At 52.3% G+C, this 17,284-nt stretch overlaps 2 protein-coding genes across 2 annotated transcripts in view; one reads left to right on the top strand and one right to left on the bottom strand.

The window, feature by feature from the left end:
• Positions 1-2,126: 2,126 nt before the first annotated feature.
• On the bottom strand, positions 2,127-8,161 carry RDH8 (retinol dehydrogenase 8). The gene is made up of 6 exons (XM_032396005.1): positions 8,059-8,161; positions 5,211-5,372; positions 4,406-4,585; positions 2,963-3,056; positions 2,449-2,632; positions 2,127-2,342 (listed from the first exon to the last, which is right to left on the bottom strand). The coding sequence occupies exons 1-6, from the start codon at positions 8,159-8,161 to the stop codon at positions 2,127-2,129; spliced, it is 939 nt and encodes a 312-aa protein (XP_032251896.1).
• A 1,888-nt stretch (positions 8,162-10,049) lies between these two features.
• Positions 10,050-17,284, top strand: part of COL5A3 (collagen type V alpha 3 chain) — a 36,970-nt gene continuing 29,735 nt past the window's right edge. Inside the window, exons 1-6 of the mRNA XM_032396041.1 lie at positions 10,050-10,301; positions 13,983-14,141; positions 14,236-14,425; positions 14,501-14,657; positions 15,388-15,492; positions 15,814-15,966. Of these exons, the coding sequence (XP_032251932.1) occupies positions 10,214-10,301; positions 13,983-14,141; positions 14,236-14,425; positions 14,501-14,657; positions 15,388-15,492; positions 15,814-15,966 (852 nt within the window). The 5' untranslated portion in view covers positions 10,050-10,213. The remainder of the gene's footprint in view (positions 10,302-13,982; positions 14,142-14,235; positions 14,426-14,500; positions 14,658-15,387; positions 15,493-15,813; positions 15,967-17,284) is intronic.

Genomic DNA, 17,284 nt, shown 5'->3' with positions numbered 1-17,284 from the left:
GCCATTTTAAAACACACACTTCAGTGGTTTTAATATAGTTACAAGACTGTGCAACCATCATCATGATCTATTTTCAAATATTCTTTTGCAGGTATTCTAATATTGCTTCAAAAATCCAATGTCAGGGAGGGGAAAGAAGGGGTTCATTTGACCAAAAATATTAAGTAGCCCCATTATCTCTGCACTGACTCAAAGAGACCTCTTTCGCGGACTCTGGACTCATTTTCTCTTTCCCTAGAAGAGGTTACTAGAGACCCCTGAGGACCAGCATAGACTTTGAGTTGGACAGACCTAGGCTTGATTCCTGTCCCTCCCCTCTGTTCTGGACAACCTTGGTTTCCTCATTTTATGAACTGGGCAGGTTCTGAGTGCCTCTATCTAACAAGGCTGCAAGAGCAAACATTAATTAAAACACCTTCGCCTGGAGCCTAGCATTCCAAGGTGGTAGCTAAACACGAACCACACCAAAAGCTCCAAGTGAAATGGAAAAACAGAGCAGGGTGCTTTTCCTATCATTTCAGTGTTGTTATTGTTAGCTCTGCTTTCCAGAAGATGACACCAGGAAGTCACCTGCCCAGGGTCACCCAGTGAACAAGAGGCAGGGTCAACACTTACACCCAGAGTCCATTTGCTTCCAAACTCTCCACACGACGGCCAAGAAACTTGGACCCCTATTGCTTTTTAAAAATTTTTAATTGTGGTGAAATATACATAACACAAAATTTACCATCTTAACCATTTTTAAGTGTACAGTTCATTAGTATAAGTCCATTCACGCTGCCGTGCAGCCATGACACCATCCATCCACGGAACTCTTTATTCTGCAAAATTGCAACTCTCTCCCCACTAAACATTGACTCCCCACCCCAACCCGCCTGGCTCTCACCATCTACTTCCTGTCTTTGTGGATTTGACTCCTCTAGGGACTTCATCTAAGTGGGATCAGAAATTATTTGTCCTTTTTCTGTCTGGCTTATTTCACTGAGCATAATGTCCTCAAAGTTTATTCATGTTGCATTAGGTGTTGGAATTTACTTCCTTTTTAAGGCTGAATAATATTTCATTGTATGGATATACCTCATTGAGTTTATCCAGTCTTCTGTTGATGGACACAGGGATGAGGTTGCTTCCACCTTTCAGCCGTTGTGAGTAATGCTGCTATGAACACAGGTGTGCAAATATCTCTTTGAGACCTTGCTTTCAATTCTTCTGGTTAATACCCAGAAATGGGATTGCTGAGTCACATGATAATTCTGTTTCATTTTTTGAGGAACTACTATACATTTTCCATAGTGACTACACCATTTTACATTCTCACCAGCAGTGCCTAAAGGCTCACCAGCAGTGCCCAAGTGCCAATTTCTCTACATCCTCACCAACAGTTGTTATTTTCAAGAGTTTTTGTTGTTTGCTTGGTTTACTTATAGTTGCCATTCTAATGTGTGTGAAGTGGACCTTATTGTTTTTTAATTTTTTATTTAGACATAAGAAATTGAGCTTTATTAAATATTTAATATAGTGATTGCTAGTGGTTACAAATATATATTTTATGAAAAAATATACATGCACTGCTGGTGAGTGCACAAACATTTTGCTGAGGGAGTGTGTGGCCAGAAAAGTCTGAAGACCCCTTAGTCAACTCAGTTCTATGTGGAGGGGGTTTTAGATCATCCTTGTATTCCCAGGCCCAAGATAATAAAGTCCAGAGGTTGAATGAGGCAATCTGTCTCATCTTTCAAGGTCCAGCCCCAATGTCCCCTCCTCCAGGATGCCTCCCTTGCCTTCCCAGATAGCTCCAGCTCCTTACTCTGGGCTCCTCAGCCCAGGGTCCAAGGGTCCCTCTCTCTGCCCCAGCCCTGACCATGGAAGGGTGTGTGCATGGATGCTGAGGAATTTCTGGGGTCCCAGCAATGCCCAGGCACAGAGTGGGTCAGGCAGAGTTTGCTGAAGGAAGGAAGGAAGGAAGATAGGAAGGAAGGAAGAAAGATAGGAAGGAAGAAGAAAGAAAGGAAGGAAGGAAGAAAGGAAGGAAGGAAGGAGGGAAAGGTCTGTACTGCCCTCTGAGATGGGTGTAAACTGAAGAGGCCTGGCTGTTCAGAGGTGGGGAGGGTTGGTTGAGGCTTTGCTCACCGGGGCCATATTCGGAATCGGGGGCAGCTGCAGCCCAGACATCGAAGGCCAAGGTTGAGAAGGCGTGTCCAGTGGAAGAGTAGGCAGTGGGTGGTGCGCACGTACAGGCTGCCTGAGGGGTCCACAGCCTTGAGTGCAACCAGCGGGGTGTAGCGGGCATTGGTCTGTCGGCGCAGGGGTGGTCTGGTTGAGCCGATGACCTTGACAATGACCTATGGGGTGGAGCCCTGAGCTCTAGGATGCAGGGTGAGGGGCTTGCAGGGTGGGGCACCCTCACATACCTGAGCCATGTCTTGGGGCTCTGGGTTCCCCACTCACCTGGGCCACATCCTGTGGGCTCTGTCCTACAGAGTGAAAGAGCTCCTTGGAGGTGGGGAGGTAGAAATCCCAGAAGTAGCGCAGGGTGTCGGGGTCAGTGTCTGGGAACTCGGCTGTGGAAACCTGCTCCAGGAGCTTCCCCTCAAAGTCAGTGACCACCGGGCCAGGTTCCACCAGGGTGATGCTGGGGACATCGGTAGGGGTAGGGGGTCTGGTACCCCAACCCACTTGCTGCCCCATTACTGTCCCTCTCCTCCTCTCTCCCCCCATTTCTCTCATCATTACTTCATCCTTCCTGGTTCCCCCAGTCCTTCCACCATCCATCCCCCGTGCTGCTCCACCCTCTTCCAATAACTCCCTTTCCCTCATTCCTGATTCCACTTTCTCACCACTGCCTTGTTTTCCCACCATCACTGCCTTCCCAGCCCGCTTCCCCTCACCACCTCCCCTTCCCTCATCTCTCTCCACCACTGTCTCCCATTCCCCTCCTTCGCTGCCCAAATGCCCGCCTCACAAGATGTTGAACTGCAGCAGCTGGATAGCCAGACTTTCGAAGAATCCCTCCAGGGCGAACTTGGAGGCTGCATAGGCTTCGTTGAACAGGACACCTGAGAGGATTGGAGGAGGTTGAGCCCTTTGGTGTCTTGGTGATGGGCTTGTGGGTCCAGAGGGACATGGGGTCTTCAGGAGACAGAGCAAAGAGGGTTTGAAGATCAGAATGGGGGGTATCTAGGGCCAACATGATGAGTGTATGTATGTGTGAAAGGAGCATATGCTGAAGGATGAGCCCACATGCTCAGGATGAGGCTCTTGGGGTGCCATATGCTACGTCTTCCCAGTGCTCCATTTGCCTTAGCTCTTGAAAACTCTACTTCCCTCCATCCTCTAAACCTCTGGGTCACTTGAGCATAGGATTGCCAGGGTCCCTGAGGGCAAGTCTGATTCAGCAGAGTTCTTATCTGTCCTTATTGAGAGTGAATGTGGCCCCTCAGCTGGAAGAGGGGCCAAAGGGATGGGACTGAGTAGTAGTTACAGATTCCCCATGGCGGGGTAACAAATAAGGTGGATTCTTAAACAAACAAACAGACAAACAAACAAACAAAATAAGGTGGATTCTTCAAGGGGCTGCTAAGGAGGTGGGGGCAGATCCCAGGGAATTTCCAGGGGGAGGAAGGGAGTCTAGAGGGGTTCAAGGAGGAAAGACCCAGGAGCATGGATGGCAAATAGGTGGCCTCCATAGTAGGCCAGTAGCAGACATCACTAAACAATTACTGCTCTCTTTTTCTGAAGAACCTCAGAGCCCCAAAGCTATCTCTGGGGCTTGGTTAGAGAAACATCAAGGAAAGGAGTCTGTCAAGAAAACATCACAGGAAAGGAGTTCTGGGGCACCTGGGTGGCTCAGTCTGTTAAGCACCTGACTCTTGATCTCAGCTCAAGTCTTGATCTCAGGGTTGTGAGTTTGAGCCTTGAGTTGGGCTCCAGGCCTGTGGAGCCTACTTAAAAAAAAAAAAAAAAAGGAGTTCGTTCTGATGGTTCCTTTGGTTTGGGGGAGATGGTTGGGAGAGGAGAGGGGGGACGGTCAGAGGGAGAAGCAGACTCCCCGCTGAGCAGGGAGCCCGACGCAGGACTCGATCCTGGGACTCCAGGATCATGACCTGAGCCAAAGGCAGCTGCTCCACCAACTGAGCCACCAAGGCGCCCCAAGGGAGAGATTTTTAGAGGTGTCCAGAAGTAAGGTTGATGCTGGATGTGGATGCCCATTGGCAGCATTTATAATACTACTGCCTATTCTTTCGCCATGGCAGACATAATCTAATCTAGAAATGTGTCCCATAGAGCTTCAGAATCCTCAATACAGGCTCATTTGGAATATGAACTAAAACCTATTTGCCATTCTTCCAGCCTAGGGAGGGTCAGATGCTAGGAGGACTCCCAGGGGTGGGTTCCCAGGGCTTACCCTGCAGCCCCATGACACTGCTGACCACCACAATGTGGCCCTTTCGCCTTCTCTTCATGCCAGGAAGGACAGCTCTGACCAGACGGACAGCCCCGAAAAAGTTGGTATCAAAGACGTTCTGCATGGCAGCTAGGCTGATCCCCTCCAGGGGCCCCACCAGGCCCACTCCAGCATTATTCACTAAGGATGGGACTGAAGGTTACTTTGAGGTCCCCCCAACCCTTCTAGTGTCACTCCTCTAGGGACACTCCCTGAATTAATCCTCCCCCTACTCCAAATTCAGGGCCAGTCCAGGGTATCTTGATGGACAAATGTGGAGCCCTGATGATCTTTACATAGAGTTTAGCGTTTGTTATGGGGACCCTGAACCCTGGGTTGGCGGAAAGGCTGCTGGGAGCAGCCTCCCTTTAATGCAAGAGCAATTTAGCTCTGACCCCAATTTGCATCAAAACAGTCACACCCACCTCCTTAGAAGGTCTTTGAGGGATCATGTGTTGCTTCCTCATCATGCTCCCTTCCCCAAATGACTCATCAAAGTAACTTTTCCAACTAAATATGGTTTTCCCCAAATGTGAGATGTTCTATTTAATAAAATCCACTCCCAGGACTCAGTTTATTTCTTGTAACCCTAATAAACTGGTATCCTGGGCTTTTAGCCAGCTTGTCTATCCCTTCTGTCCAGGGCTAGCAGTTGCTGGTGAAGCAAGAAGGCTGGTGCTCAGACCCTGGAGAGGATTCACTGTAAGGAGGATCTGAGCTTAGGTCAGGGAAGGGGGGAGTGACCCCAGGGGCTGTTCAGTCTCACCCAGCACATCCACTTCCCCTCCCTGGATGCAGCTGAGACACTGGGCCACTGACTCGTCACTGCACACATCCAGCTGGGCCACGGTGAGGGTCTGCCCCAGAGCATCCCCAGCAGCTTCCTCCAGTGTCCCCTTCTTTCCCAGGTCCCTCATGGTGGCCACCACTGGGGACAGAAAAAAGAGTTGGGGCAAGCACTGGGTTCATTTCCCCTGAGCATTCACTTACATATCTCCATGATCTTGCATGAGCAGTCACAGAGGGATGGAGAACCACAGGTTTACACACCTACGTTCACTACACAACCACAAATGCATATTGTGTACATACATTTACATGTACTTTCATCCATCCCTCCATCCCTCCATCCAACATTTACTGAGCATGTACTTAGTATACACTATGCCTTATTCTAGGTGCTGAGACTACTGCATGAAATAAGATAGGCAAAGTCCCTGCCTTCATGGAATTTATAGTCAAGTGAGTAAGGCAATAAAATAAATATAGAACATATTGCCTTAAGAAAAGAAATGCATACTTACTTAGGGTCAATATGTGTGCATTGTGTGTACATGCAAATACAAATAGCCACATTTACATCATCCACAGAAATGTCAATTTATTGAATATCTACTATGTGCCAAACACTGTGCTAAACACCTTTATAAGCACTGTCTCTAATCCTCATGAGAACCCTATGATTAGGCAACGGACTTACTTTCCAAAGATGGCCACAACATTTTTCATCACATATGCTCTTTGAGAACTTTGCTGCTCCCCCTCAAGACATGAAATCTCATTTTCCTCTCTTTGAATCTTGTGACTAGCTGGGAATTAATAGAATATGGTGAAAGTAACATTGTGTGGCTTCTGGGATTAGGTCGGAAAAGGTATTGTAGTTTCTGCCTTGTTTGCTGTAACGTTCACTCTTTTTCTTTTTTTTAAGATTTTACTTATTTATTTATTTGAGAGAGAGAGAGAACAGGAGTGGGGGGAGGGGCAGAGGGAGAGGGCGAGAGAGAATCCCAAGCTGACTTCACTCTGAAAGTGGAGCCTGATGTGGGCCTCGATCTCACGACCCTGAGATCATGATGTGAGCCAAAATCAAGAGTTGGATGCTCAACTGACTGAGCCACCCAGGCACCCTTGTAATGTTCACTCTTAAAATCCTCAACCACCTTGTAGTAGCCCAGCTATCCTGAATCCACCATGCTGGGGGGAAGCCCAAGCTAGCCAGATAGAGGGACCACATGGAGAAGACCTGAGATTATTAGAAGGAGGAGAGATGCCTGCCCAGGCCTCTGACTAGCCCCCAACTGTTCTAATTGTAGCCTTTGACTCTGAGTGAGAACTGTCTAGCTGTGCCCTTCCAAATTTATGACTTTTGTAAACCATGAGAGATAGTTGATTGCCGTTGTTCTATTACACCAGAAATTTTGGAATGATTTGTTCTTTAGCAATAGTAGCCAGAATAAGTAGGTAAAGTTATTATCTGTATCATAGAGATTAACACATTGAGGCTAAGCAAAATGAAGTTCCTTGTCTGTCCCACCACTAGTAAGTGTTAGAACTGAGATTTGAACCTGGATTTGTTGGGAGTGCTGAGCTCAAACCCCTGTATCCATGTTTGTACCCTTCATGCATGTACCCACAATTATACATGCACAGCCCCGGGGGGCATGTTCATACGGTCTGTGGGCCTTTGTGATTCATGGGTGTTGCACAGATGAATGGGACCACATGCATACATACATGTGACAAGTGTGGCCCCAAGGGCTGGGTTGCCTGGGTCCAAATCCAGGCTCTGCCACTTTCTGGTGGGGCGACTTTGGGCAAGGACCTTTGGCATTCTGTGCCTCCGTTTCCTCATTTCTAAGATGGGGCTAACGTTGGTGGCCACCTCACAGGGGTGATATGAGAATGAAAAGACTTACTAGATGTACAACACTTAGACCAGAACCTGGCACATTGTAAGCACACAATAAACATCCTTCAGCTTTATTCACTCATCTGCCTGTCCACAGGGACACACACAGCACAACTGCTTCCCTGCACACTGGCACTCAGTCTGTCACATCTAAAGCTGTGTGTGTCTCTAAGACAGAGGGCAGAGGGCTGGGAGAAGCAGCTCTGCCAACTGGGGCAATGCCCTTGCCCCCTGCAACCTCCTCTGAAGTAGCGGCCTTTTGCCCACTTCAGCTCCAGCCTGCTCTGGGTCAGAGGTTCCCATGGGTGGAGTACAGACTGAGGCAATTTACTCCAGAGTTGCAGGAGGCTGAGTCCCTAGATTTAGAGGTCCCCCTTAAACCCCCAAGGTCAGGGTCACTTAAGAGGTTTATCTTGGAGCAGTAATCTGGGGAGGGGTGGGGGAGGGGAGTCCTAGGGAATGCCTAAGTGGAACCTTAGGGAAGCCCTTTCCACCAGCCCTTTAAAAAATATCACCTACCCCCCACCTCTTACCATACCCCATCCTTACTTTACTTTGCTTCTTAGCACTTATTAGCACTAGACATATTATACAATTTAAAAAATCTGTTTATTGTCTGTCCTCGCTCCCCTCCCTCACTACACCACAGCTGAGGGCAGAGATTTTTGTCTGTTTTGTTCACAGCTGTGTTTCCAGCACCTAGAACAGTGCCTGGCACCCAGTAGGTGCACAAGAAATATTTGTTGGATGAGGGAATGATTCATGAGCAGAGGTGAGAAGGGGGCCTCCATGTGTCCTGGGTCCTCCTCAAGCCCACACATACAGCTGATGGGATGGGCTAGTGGAAATGGTGCCAAGAGGGCTGAAGGTCCTCAGAAGCCATGCCCACCCCTACCCCTCCTGGCCCCACCCCGGAGCCTCTAACCTTGGTAGCGCTGCCTGTGGTCATGAGCCAGCTGCACTGCGAGCTCCAGGCCAATTCCCGAGGAGCAGCCTGAGATCAGTACAGTCCGGGGTGCGTCGGCCATGTTGATCCCTCCCTGGATGGGTGACCTCTGCTGGCCAGCACCTGCCTCCCGCCACCCATCCTTGCCTCATCCCCCCACCTCCTGGACACCCTCCCACCAATCCCCTGCAAGGTGAAGGGGCCCCAGAAGACACCAATTCTGAACTGACCCTGGGCAGGCAGCTAGGGGAGGGGGTAATCTTTTCATCTCAAAATAGCCTCTTTCCTTTATTTGTTAAAAATTTCTTCTCACTGGGCGCCTGGGTGGCTCAGTTGGTTGGGCGACTGCCTTCGGCTCAGGTCATGATCCCAGGGTCCTGGGATCGAGTCCCACATCGGGCTCCCGGCTCGGCGGGGAGCCTGCTTCTCCCTCTGACCCTCTCCCCTCTCATGCTGTTTCTCTCCTGCTCACTCTCTAATAAATAAATAAATAAATAAATAAAATTAAAAAAAAATAATAACCTTTAAAAAAAAATTTCTTCTCACTGCTACACTCACAACTAGGGTCTTTTTATTGTGATTGTAAATCATTCAGGGCTGGGGGAATTAGCAGGGGCATTCTCTCCCTGTCTAATCTGGGCAAAGAATCTCTGGTGGGAGGGAGGGAGTGAAAGAAAGTGACAGAGAGTGTGATCCCAGAAGGGTCTTTTCAAAGAGGAGAATGGGCATAGATATGTCAAATGATGGGGGTAGACTAGGAAGAACTTCCCAGCAAGGCAGGGCAGGGCACTCTCTTTATGAGAATCTTTTAGCAGAAGTCTTAGCCTCTGAGGTCCCTGAGGAGGGAGGAGGAGAAGCTTGGGGAGATTCCCTCTCTCCTCCCCACCCCACAGCCCCCATTTCACCCTCAGGCCAGATGGGGCCCCACCCCTCTTCCCCAGGGACACAGACACTCTTTGTCCGTGGAGCCAGAGGCTGGGAGAGCGACGCTGCCGGCTTCTCCCTCTTCCCCATGATGGGGCAGTTCAGGGCCCAGGATACGCCCCTTAGGTTCCTCCCTGCAGAAGCTCCCTCAGATCCCGCAAGTCTGCGCTTGTTCAATTGCACAGACAGCTCCATGTGACCCCCTGAGGGGGAGGGAGCTTCACAGTGGGGGGTCCCAGTAGGGTGAGGGGCAGCTCTACCTCACCCCAGGAATGGCAGGTATCCACCTCTCCCTAAGGCAGTTCCCTGCTTTGAAGTAGGGCCAGACTTCCCCATTTAAAGGTGGGGCATATGTGAAGATTTGGAATTGGGGCTAGGGCATCCATTTGGGGACCTGAATCAGGGCTACGAATGGAAATTTGAAGATTAAGAATTTGGGGGAAATTGAGAACTGTGTTTTGGAATCTGTGTCAAAGGTTTGGGGGTGAGGCCAGGACATCCAAAACCGGAATTTGGGTGGAGAAATGAGGGTTTGGGGTAAGGCTGGGAACGCCATTTTGTAATCTGGTGGGAGGTTGGAGGTGGGATGAGGATTCTTTATTTAGAGACCCGAAGGGAAGGCCTGGGATGAAGCTGGTACCTTATATTGTGTGGCTAAGCCACTGCGGTAAAGCAAGTGGGTGAAAATTTGGCATCCAGGCTGAGACCCCATCTGGGGACCTTGGTGAGACAGAAAAGATTTGGTATAAAGCTGTATAAAGCCTTAATTCCAGGGCCTGGATGGAGGCTGAAGGTTTGAATGAGGCTAACATCTCTTTTGAGGGAGGCTGTTAGGAAGAAAGGGTTTGGGGTAAGTCTGGGACCCCGAATTCTAAGGCTGGGTGGGAGTGACCCTTTTCCTCCACTGTGGGGTGGGGCAAGAAGGGCCCCGCTGCCGGCCCAGGGCTCCCGCCCTAGCCGGCCAATCAGCACTCAGCACAAACTTTCCCAACTCCTCCACCAGCTGTCAGCCCCCCTCCCCCCCCCCTCCAGCGAGCCCCGCCCGGCCGGGCTCTGGAGCGCAGGGCGAGGCCAGGGCGGGGTCTCCTGCAGTCTCCTGCCGATCCCGAGTGAAGCCGGCCGCGGCGAGTGAGTGCACGGAGCCTGAGGAGTCGCCGCGCCCCGTAGACGCCCCGGCCGGTCCCCGCCTTGCGTGTTGGGCCCCGCCGGGATGGGGAGTCGCCGAGGCCTGGGCCAGCCGCGGGCCGGCCTCTGCCTGCTCCTGGCTTTGCTGCAGCTTCTGCTCCGGACTCAGGCCGGTGAGCCGGAAAAGAGGAGATAGGCATAGGATCAGGAGTGCAGGATCTAGCGAGGTCCCCCAAAATGGGGTGGAGTCAGGAATGGGGGGCGTGCGAGGGGGGCGTGAGTGTTGCGCGTGGCTGGGGTGCTGTGTTCTGGCGCGTATCCGACTCTGGGCGATTTGTGGGTGTGACAGCTGGGGGGAGGGGGGAAACATGTGACCGAGTTTTACTGGTGGATGCGTTGGAATGAATGCAATTTATAGGTGTGTGTGTAGCAATGTGTGTGAGGCCATTTGAAGTGAATTTGTGTGTGGGAAATTGGGTGTGGGAGTTGACGATTATTGTATGAATATGTGTGATGGGTGATCCCTGGCCAAGTGTGTGATTGTGAGTTGTGGGTGTGTCTGTGTGGGGCTGACTTAGAGAATAATCGTGTGTTACGTGTGTGATTGTCTTTGGGTGACCCGACGAGGGGTTCGGTTGTGATTTGGGGATGTAAATAATGGCCCAGGACGACGTGAGTGGATGTTTCTGGGGGTGATGGTGAGTGAGGACGAGTATGGGAGGGGGCTAATCGGGGATTCAGTTTCCTTTGCATCTCCCCTAATGGCTTCGTCCTATTCTTCCTCTCCCTCCTCTGCCTCCAATTGGCGCGCCCCCACCTCCTCTGCCCCTACTTCTCTCCCCTCCCCCCACCCCGCGCGCCCCAGAGCCGCGATCAGCACCATGGACAGGGCCTCGGGAGGGCTGCGGTGAGGGGCGAGGCGGGGCGGGGCGCGGGGCGGGGCGGGGCGGAGCGCGGGCGGGGGCGGAAGTGGAAGTCGCTGCCCCCAGCTGAGCGACCCGCGGGTGTTTTTCTTGAGGAATTTCTCAGGGGCCTCAAGGGGTCCAGGGGGCCGCCGGACGAGTGAGTCAGCGCTGACGCACGCCCAGCTGCGCGCTTCTGGCTGGACGCCGCGCTCCGCCCCGCAGGGTTCTGGGTTGGGGGCGCCCAGGGCTTTGGGAAGGTCGGTCCCTCAAGTGGCATCTCTGGTCTGAGAGAGGCTGGGCTAGGCCCTTCTGGAAATCCCTCTCTAATGTGAACTCAGCCCCCAACACACACACACACACACACACACACACACACACACATACACACACGCAGACACCGTCCTACACTTTCTCACCTTCTCTGGAGTCCAGGGAGGTGCCTGCTCACGCGGATTATCCCAAACTGGCCCATGTCCCAATTCCCATGCTCACACATCCACACAGTCGTGCAATCTCAGGCATCCATTCAGAATATATAAGCCCTCTGGGACACCAGGAATGTTAAACACCGGTGCCCACGCCCCAGCAACCCCAGCAGCCACCTGCCACAGGGTCACAGCCTTTGTCACCCTCCTACGCCTTGCAGCTCCAGCGCATGCTTCCGCTGGTATCCACACAACCCTGTCAGCATTCACAACCAGTCACCTACTCGCCGACTTGGCCGTACTCTCACGTATAACCACATTCCCCCATCTGGAGTCTGATCTATTACAGTCACAGACTCACCTGCATCACCTGCTCACTGCCAGGACCCAGGACCCCAACTCACATGGACTCCCAGCCACACACCAAACAACAGCACCTGGTCCTCCGTCGGAGTCCAAATACTTGGCACACACTGACACATCCACAAATCACAAGCTCAGCCATTCCCTGGTCCATATAGAGTCACACCCATGCTTGCACAATCTCATGCCCGTATACAAGGGCACACACACACCTATGCTCTCCTGCCTTTCTGAGGAGATCCCAACCATGTCACACCTAGTCCCTGCCTGCCTCCCTTCCTATCCTAGACCCCATCCAACATCTCCCTGGGGCCCTGACCAGCACAGGGGAGAGTGTGGAGGAAGGCCAGGCCGGGTCGCTGACAAACCCCCACCCTCTGGCCCTGCAGGCAGGACTCAATGCCTCTTGTGTGTCTCCTTGTCACAAAGCCAGCCATGAAAAGAAAGGGCAGTCAGTTTCTGAAAGGTCATTACAGAGGAGATGCAAGATTGAAGCAGGAGATGTTTGGGTTAGGTGCTGGGAAGGACTTTTTCAGTGTGAATGAGCAGCTGGTTGAGAGGACACCCCTTCCCCCAGCACAAAGACAGGGATCTGGGTGAGGGGAGAGCCACACTGAATGGGGTCATGGAGCTCAGCCCTCCACTGGGCCCCAGCCTGGAGAGGGGGCAGCTGGGATGATCATTCCATGGGGGAGTGACCCTTGTGGTCGACAGAGCCTGGGAGCTCAGATCCTAGTCCCAGGGGACTGTAACCCAAATACTTCTTAATGACAGCCCAGCCAGAGAACAAGCAATTAGAGTGGGGGCTGGTGGTGGCAGCAGAATTGGGGGGCGTGGATGGAGGGAGAGAAAGGGGGAGGGGGAGAGTAATCCACACAGATATACATATGAAATACCAATAGACACAGAGAGAGAGCTAGGAAGTAAGACAGAGAGAGACACTGATTCAGAGTTGGACGCAGAGAGGGACCTGGAAAGACCAGCACAGAAAGTGGGACAGAGAGAGAGGGCAGGGAGGGGGAGAGAAGAAAGAAAGAACAGGAGTTGAGAGCAAGAATGAGCTGAGGCTGGAATAGGCGTCTGTAAGGTTTGGAGAATGAAGGATCTGACCCAGGAGGAGCCGGACGGGGGTCCCTCATCCAAGCCCCTATCTCCCCCAAGTCTGGCCCCCTACCCTGACTCCCACTGGTGAGGTCAGCAGAACCGCCCCCAGGGTGAGGTCATGGGCAAATTTGATAGAACTGGCTCCTGCCAAGAGGCTGGGTCAGGGGGTCAGTGGGACAGTCTGCTGGGGGAAGGGGAGAGCAGGCAGGGGCTTTGGGCCCAGGGGAAGCCCCCACCCTCCCCTGCCCAAGCCATGTGGTTCCACTTAGCACTGGCCTGCTGTATGGGGTGGGGCTTGTAGGATGGCCTGGATTCGGATCTGGTTGGGCCAGACCGGTTCCTTCCTTTCCTGGCATGAGAGGCATAGGGTCACAGGGAGGAGGTCAGGAGGTTATTAGAGAGAGGTGGTCGTAAGGAGGAGGTCAGAGAGGGTGATAAAATGGGGAGGTCACAGGTCAGATAGAGATGACTGGGATAGGCAGAGGGAGGAGGTCATGGGTGATGGTGATCACGGAGGAGGTCAGAAGGAAGAAGTTAGGAGAGGTAGTGGAGAAAGGGAGCAGATCATGGGTGATGATGGTCAAGGAGGAGGAGTTCAGAGGAAGTGGTGGTCAAAGGAGGAGGTCAGAGGGAAGTGGTAGAGGAAAAACACACACACAAGGAGCCCCTCCTCTCCAAGCGGGTTTCCCCTGGCAGGGGGCTTCAGGCCGGGGAAGCAGCCCCAGGGAGTCAGTGCGGGGGAGTACAGAGAAGGGGACAGTCTGGCTCTGGGGCTCAGGCCAGGAAGCCTTGATTCATCCCAGAAGTAGGTCAGCTTTTTTTTCCTCACCAAAAAACCAAGGGGAGAAAAAAAAAAAAACACAAAACAAAACAGGAGTCAACAGGCAGATGAAGCTGGAACAGCTGTGGGGTAGTGAGGTGGGTGCAGGTCCCAGGCCTGCTTCTTCTCCCTGACCCACAAACACAGCAGGAGGCCGAATTCCCCAAATCTGAGCTACTCACTTGGAGTCCTGGGTTTGTTTTAACTGCCCTGCACCCTGGCTTCTCTCTACAGCAGGCCCTGTGGATGTGCTGAAGGCCCTGGGCGTGCAAGGGGGCCAGGCTGGGGTCCTTGAGGGGCCTGGCCTCTGCCCCCAGAGGGCCCCAGAGGGTGACCGGGCATTCAGGGTTGGCAAGGCCAGCACACTTGGCATCCCCACGTGGGAGCTCTTTCCAGGTGAGTCAGTGCAGAAGGGGTAGGAGGGGGTCATTCTGGGAGCATGGGTCACTGCTAAGCCATCTAAGCTGCCCCTTTCCCTCTGCCCCTTTAGATGGGCACTTCCCTGAGAACTTTTCCATGCTGATCACTCTGCGGGGCCAGCCAGCCAACCAGTCTGTCCTTCTATCCATTTATGATGAGGGTGGTACTCGGCAGCTGGGCCTGGCTCTGGGGCCAGCTCTGGGCCTCCTAGGTGACTCCTTCAGCCCCCTCCCCCAGCAAGTCAACCTCATGGATGGCAGGTGAGTATAGGGAAAGTTGGGGTCTAGAGAGAAGTGGGGTGAGAAGCACCCCCCACTGAGACTGTCCCCTTGCAGGTGGCACCGTGTGGCAGTCAGTGTGGATGGCAGGATGGTGACTCTGGTGGCTGACTGTGAGCCTCAGCCCCCCACCCTGGGCCACGGGCCTCGATTCATTAGCACAGCTGGACTCACTGTGTTGGGGACCCAGGACCTCGGGGAGGAGACTTTTGAGGTAGGGGTTCAGGGATAGGGGAAACCGAGACAGAATGGGGGGGAGTTTTGTCCACAGCCTGAATGTGGAGAAGAGATAGGAAAAGGGAGATGTCCAGCTTCAACCTTGTGCCAGGAAGCTGAGAAGAGGGAGCAGCATGCATCACTGTGCATCTTCATGGTGTGTGAGATTGTAGAGACACAAAACGATAATGCATGATGGCACATACTTGACTTGTGGTGGGAGAATAAGCTGGTGACACGGGACTCCACTGGTTGTTATGATGTGTAACTGTGTGCAGGTGGTTGTGATGTTGGGTGCTGGCAAGGCATGGCATTGTGTGGCTGGTGACAGATGTGTTTTTGGTGTGGTGACTGTGCTGTGTGTGGTTGTGATATGTGTCCCCTCCAGTGGGCCAGGGACCACATCCATCTTGTTCCACTCCTTATCCCCAAAGCCTGGAAGGGCACCTGGCACGTTTTATGTGTCACCATGTGCCTGAGAGCAAAGGAATAAATGTGCCTCCTGATGGGACAGATGTTGTGGGGTATGGTTTGTGGTTGTGATTTGGTGTGGCCATGATAGAATCTTCCTCCTCTCAATTTTGAGGGGCATAGGGATTGCTGGGGCTGTGGTGGGGCCACCCCCTCCTTATACTTAGGGTGCTCTGGGTTGAGGGAGCCTTGGTGCTTGCGATGGGGTGTCAGAGGCAGCCTGTGGCTCCCTTCCCTGACCCCCATTCTCTCCCCAGGGAGATATTCAGGAGTTGCTGATAAGCCCAGATCCTCAGGCTGCCTTCCAGGCCTGTGAGCGATACCTTCCCGGCTGTGACAACCTGGACCCTATAACCACAGGGGTGAGTGAGGGGCTTGTCCTGAGGTCACAGGCTGAGTCATCTCTGGCTCCAGGTCTCAGGAATGAGTGAATTCTGACCCTTATCTGTGGGACAGAGTGACTCCTGCCCTCAAAAAGATCCTAGGCATGAGTGACCTTGACCTAGGTCATATAACTGAGTGATTCCTAGCCCCAGAGCATATGATTGACCTTAGGTCACAGGGCTGAGTGAGCCCTGGCTTCAAAACAGGACCAATGGGCCATGTGCCAGCATGGTCCCAGATGACTGAGTAATGGGGCCTCCATTGAGGGGCTCTGGACCTAATGGGGGTCCTCTTCCCAGGTGCCCCAGGGTGAGCCAGAAACTCCTCCCCCTCGACGGAAGGGGAAGGGAAAAGGGAAGAAAAAAGGGCGAGGTCGTAAGGGGAAGGGGAGGAAGAAGAAGAACAAGGAAACTTTGACCCCAAGCCCACCTCCTGGCTCCCTGGAGAACCAGGTAAGGGATCTATGACCACTCACCTCTGCTCTTTGCCTGACCTCTGGTCTCTGATTCCCACTGATTGCTGGCGCCTCATCCAAGCTCTCTGCCTTTGGTCTCCAATCCCTGACCTTTGACTTTTCTCAGCTGACTGATAATTATGTGTGTGTGTGGGGGGGTGGGGAGCGGCTGGTACTGTCTTATGAGTTTTCCCATCTCTGCCCCCAAACATCCAGTTTTAGGGGCTGGAGGAAGGGGGCACACCCAGATGAGTACCTTACTATCAGAGGGTTCTTGATGAGGGCTACTAAGGACAGCCATTAGCTGGGGTGAATAATGGTTTCATTAGTTAGAGTGTCAGTTTGAGGTTGACTCATTGGGGTCATTGGTGAGGGTTATTCATTGGGGGATTCTAATTTGGGGGCATTCTTTGGCTTCCCTGAAAGAGATTGCTGGTTGGGGGGTCACTATAGGGAGATATTGATTGAGGTCCATGTTTGGGAGGTTCCTAGGTGGAGATCATTGTTGGAAGTCATGATAGAGACCACTGTTGGTGTTAGTGGTATCACTGGTTTAGGGTTAATGGTGGGAGGTCATTGCTGGGGATCATCAGTTGGGAAGGTAGGTCATCAGTGGGAGACCACTGATTAAAAGGCATTAGTGGGGTCACCAACTGGAATCACCAGTTGAAGGAATGACTTTCAAGGGGTCATGGATGAGATAATTGGTTTGGGAATCCCTGATAGGTTATTAGTTGGGAAGTCATTGATGGGTCATTGGTTAGTGAAATTACTGTTTGGGGATCACTGGTTGGGGAGCAATAGTTGGGCTCACTCATGGGTGTTCATTGTTAGAGGATCACTGGTTAGGGAAATAAATGATTAAGGGGTCACTGGTGGGGCTTATTAGTTGGGGGGCCACTAGCTAGTGCTTATTGTGGAGGAGGTCACTGGTTGGGGTCATTAGTTGGGGAGGTCACTGGATGGGAGAATAACTGGTTGGAGCCATTGCCTGGGGGACCACTGCTGGGTCACTGGTTATGGGGATAACTGCTGTGAGGCCAATGATGTGAGTTATTAGTGGAGGGGTCATTGGTTAAGTCCCTTAGTAGGGATCATTAGTCAGGGGTTATTGATGGGGGTCATTAATTGGAGTTACTGGAGTTAATGGGTCACTGGTTGTAGGAATAATTGGAGGCCATTAATAGGGGATCATTAGCTGGTGGGTCACTGGGTAGGCATCCTTGGTGTGGGCCATTGGCTGAGGTCCCTGGTTGGGGGAGAGTCATTGGTTGCACTACATCTGTTCTCAGCATCAGTGGAGATAAAGAAAAGAT

The sequence above is a fragment of the Phoca vitulina genome, unplaced genomic scaffold (assembly GCF_004348235.1).
Source record: "Phoca vitulina isolate PV1807 unplaced genomic scaffold, GSC_HSeal_1.0 scaffold89, whole genome shotgun sequence".
Classification (NCBI taxonomy): domain Eukaryota; kingdom Metazoa; phylum Chordata; class Mammalia; order Carnivora; family Phocidae; genus Phoca; species Phoca vitulina.
This window is presented reverse-complemented; position numbering and strand designations above follow the sequence as displayed.

Coding starts and splice junctions, on each gene's coding strand:
- RDH8 (XM_032396005.1), bottom strand. CDS start 8,161: ATGGCCGACGCACCCCGGACTGTACTGATCTCAGGCTGCTCCTCGGGA. Junction 4,586..5,210: donor AGGGGAAGTGGATGTGCTGG/GTGAGACTGAAC, acceptor TCCCATCCTTAG/TGAATAATGCTGGAGTGGGC. Junction 3,057..4,405: donor CAGTGTCATGGGGCTGCAGG/GTAAGCCCTGGG, acceptor CAATCCTCTCAG/GTGTCCTGTTCAACGAAGCC.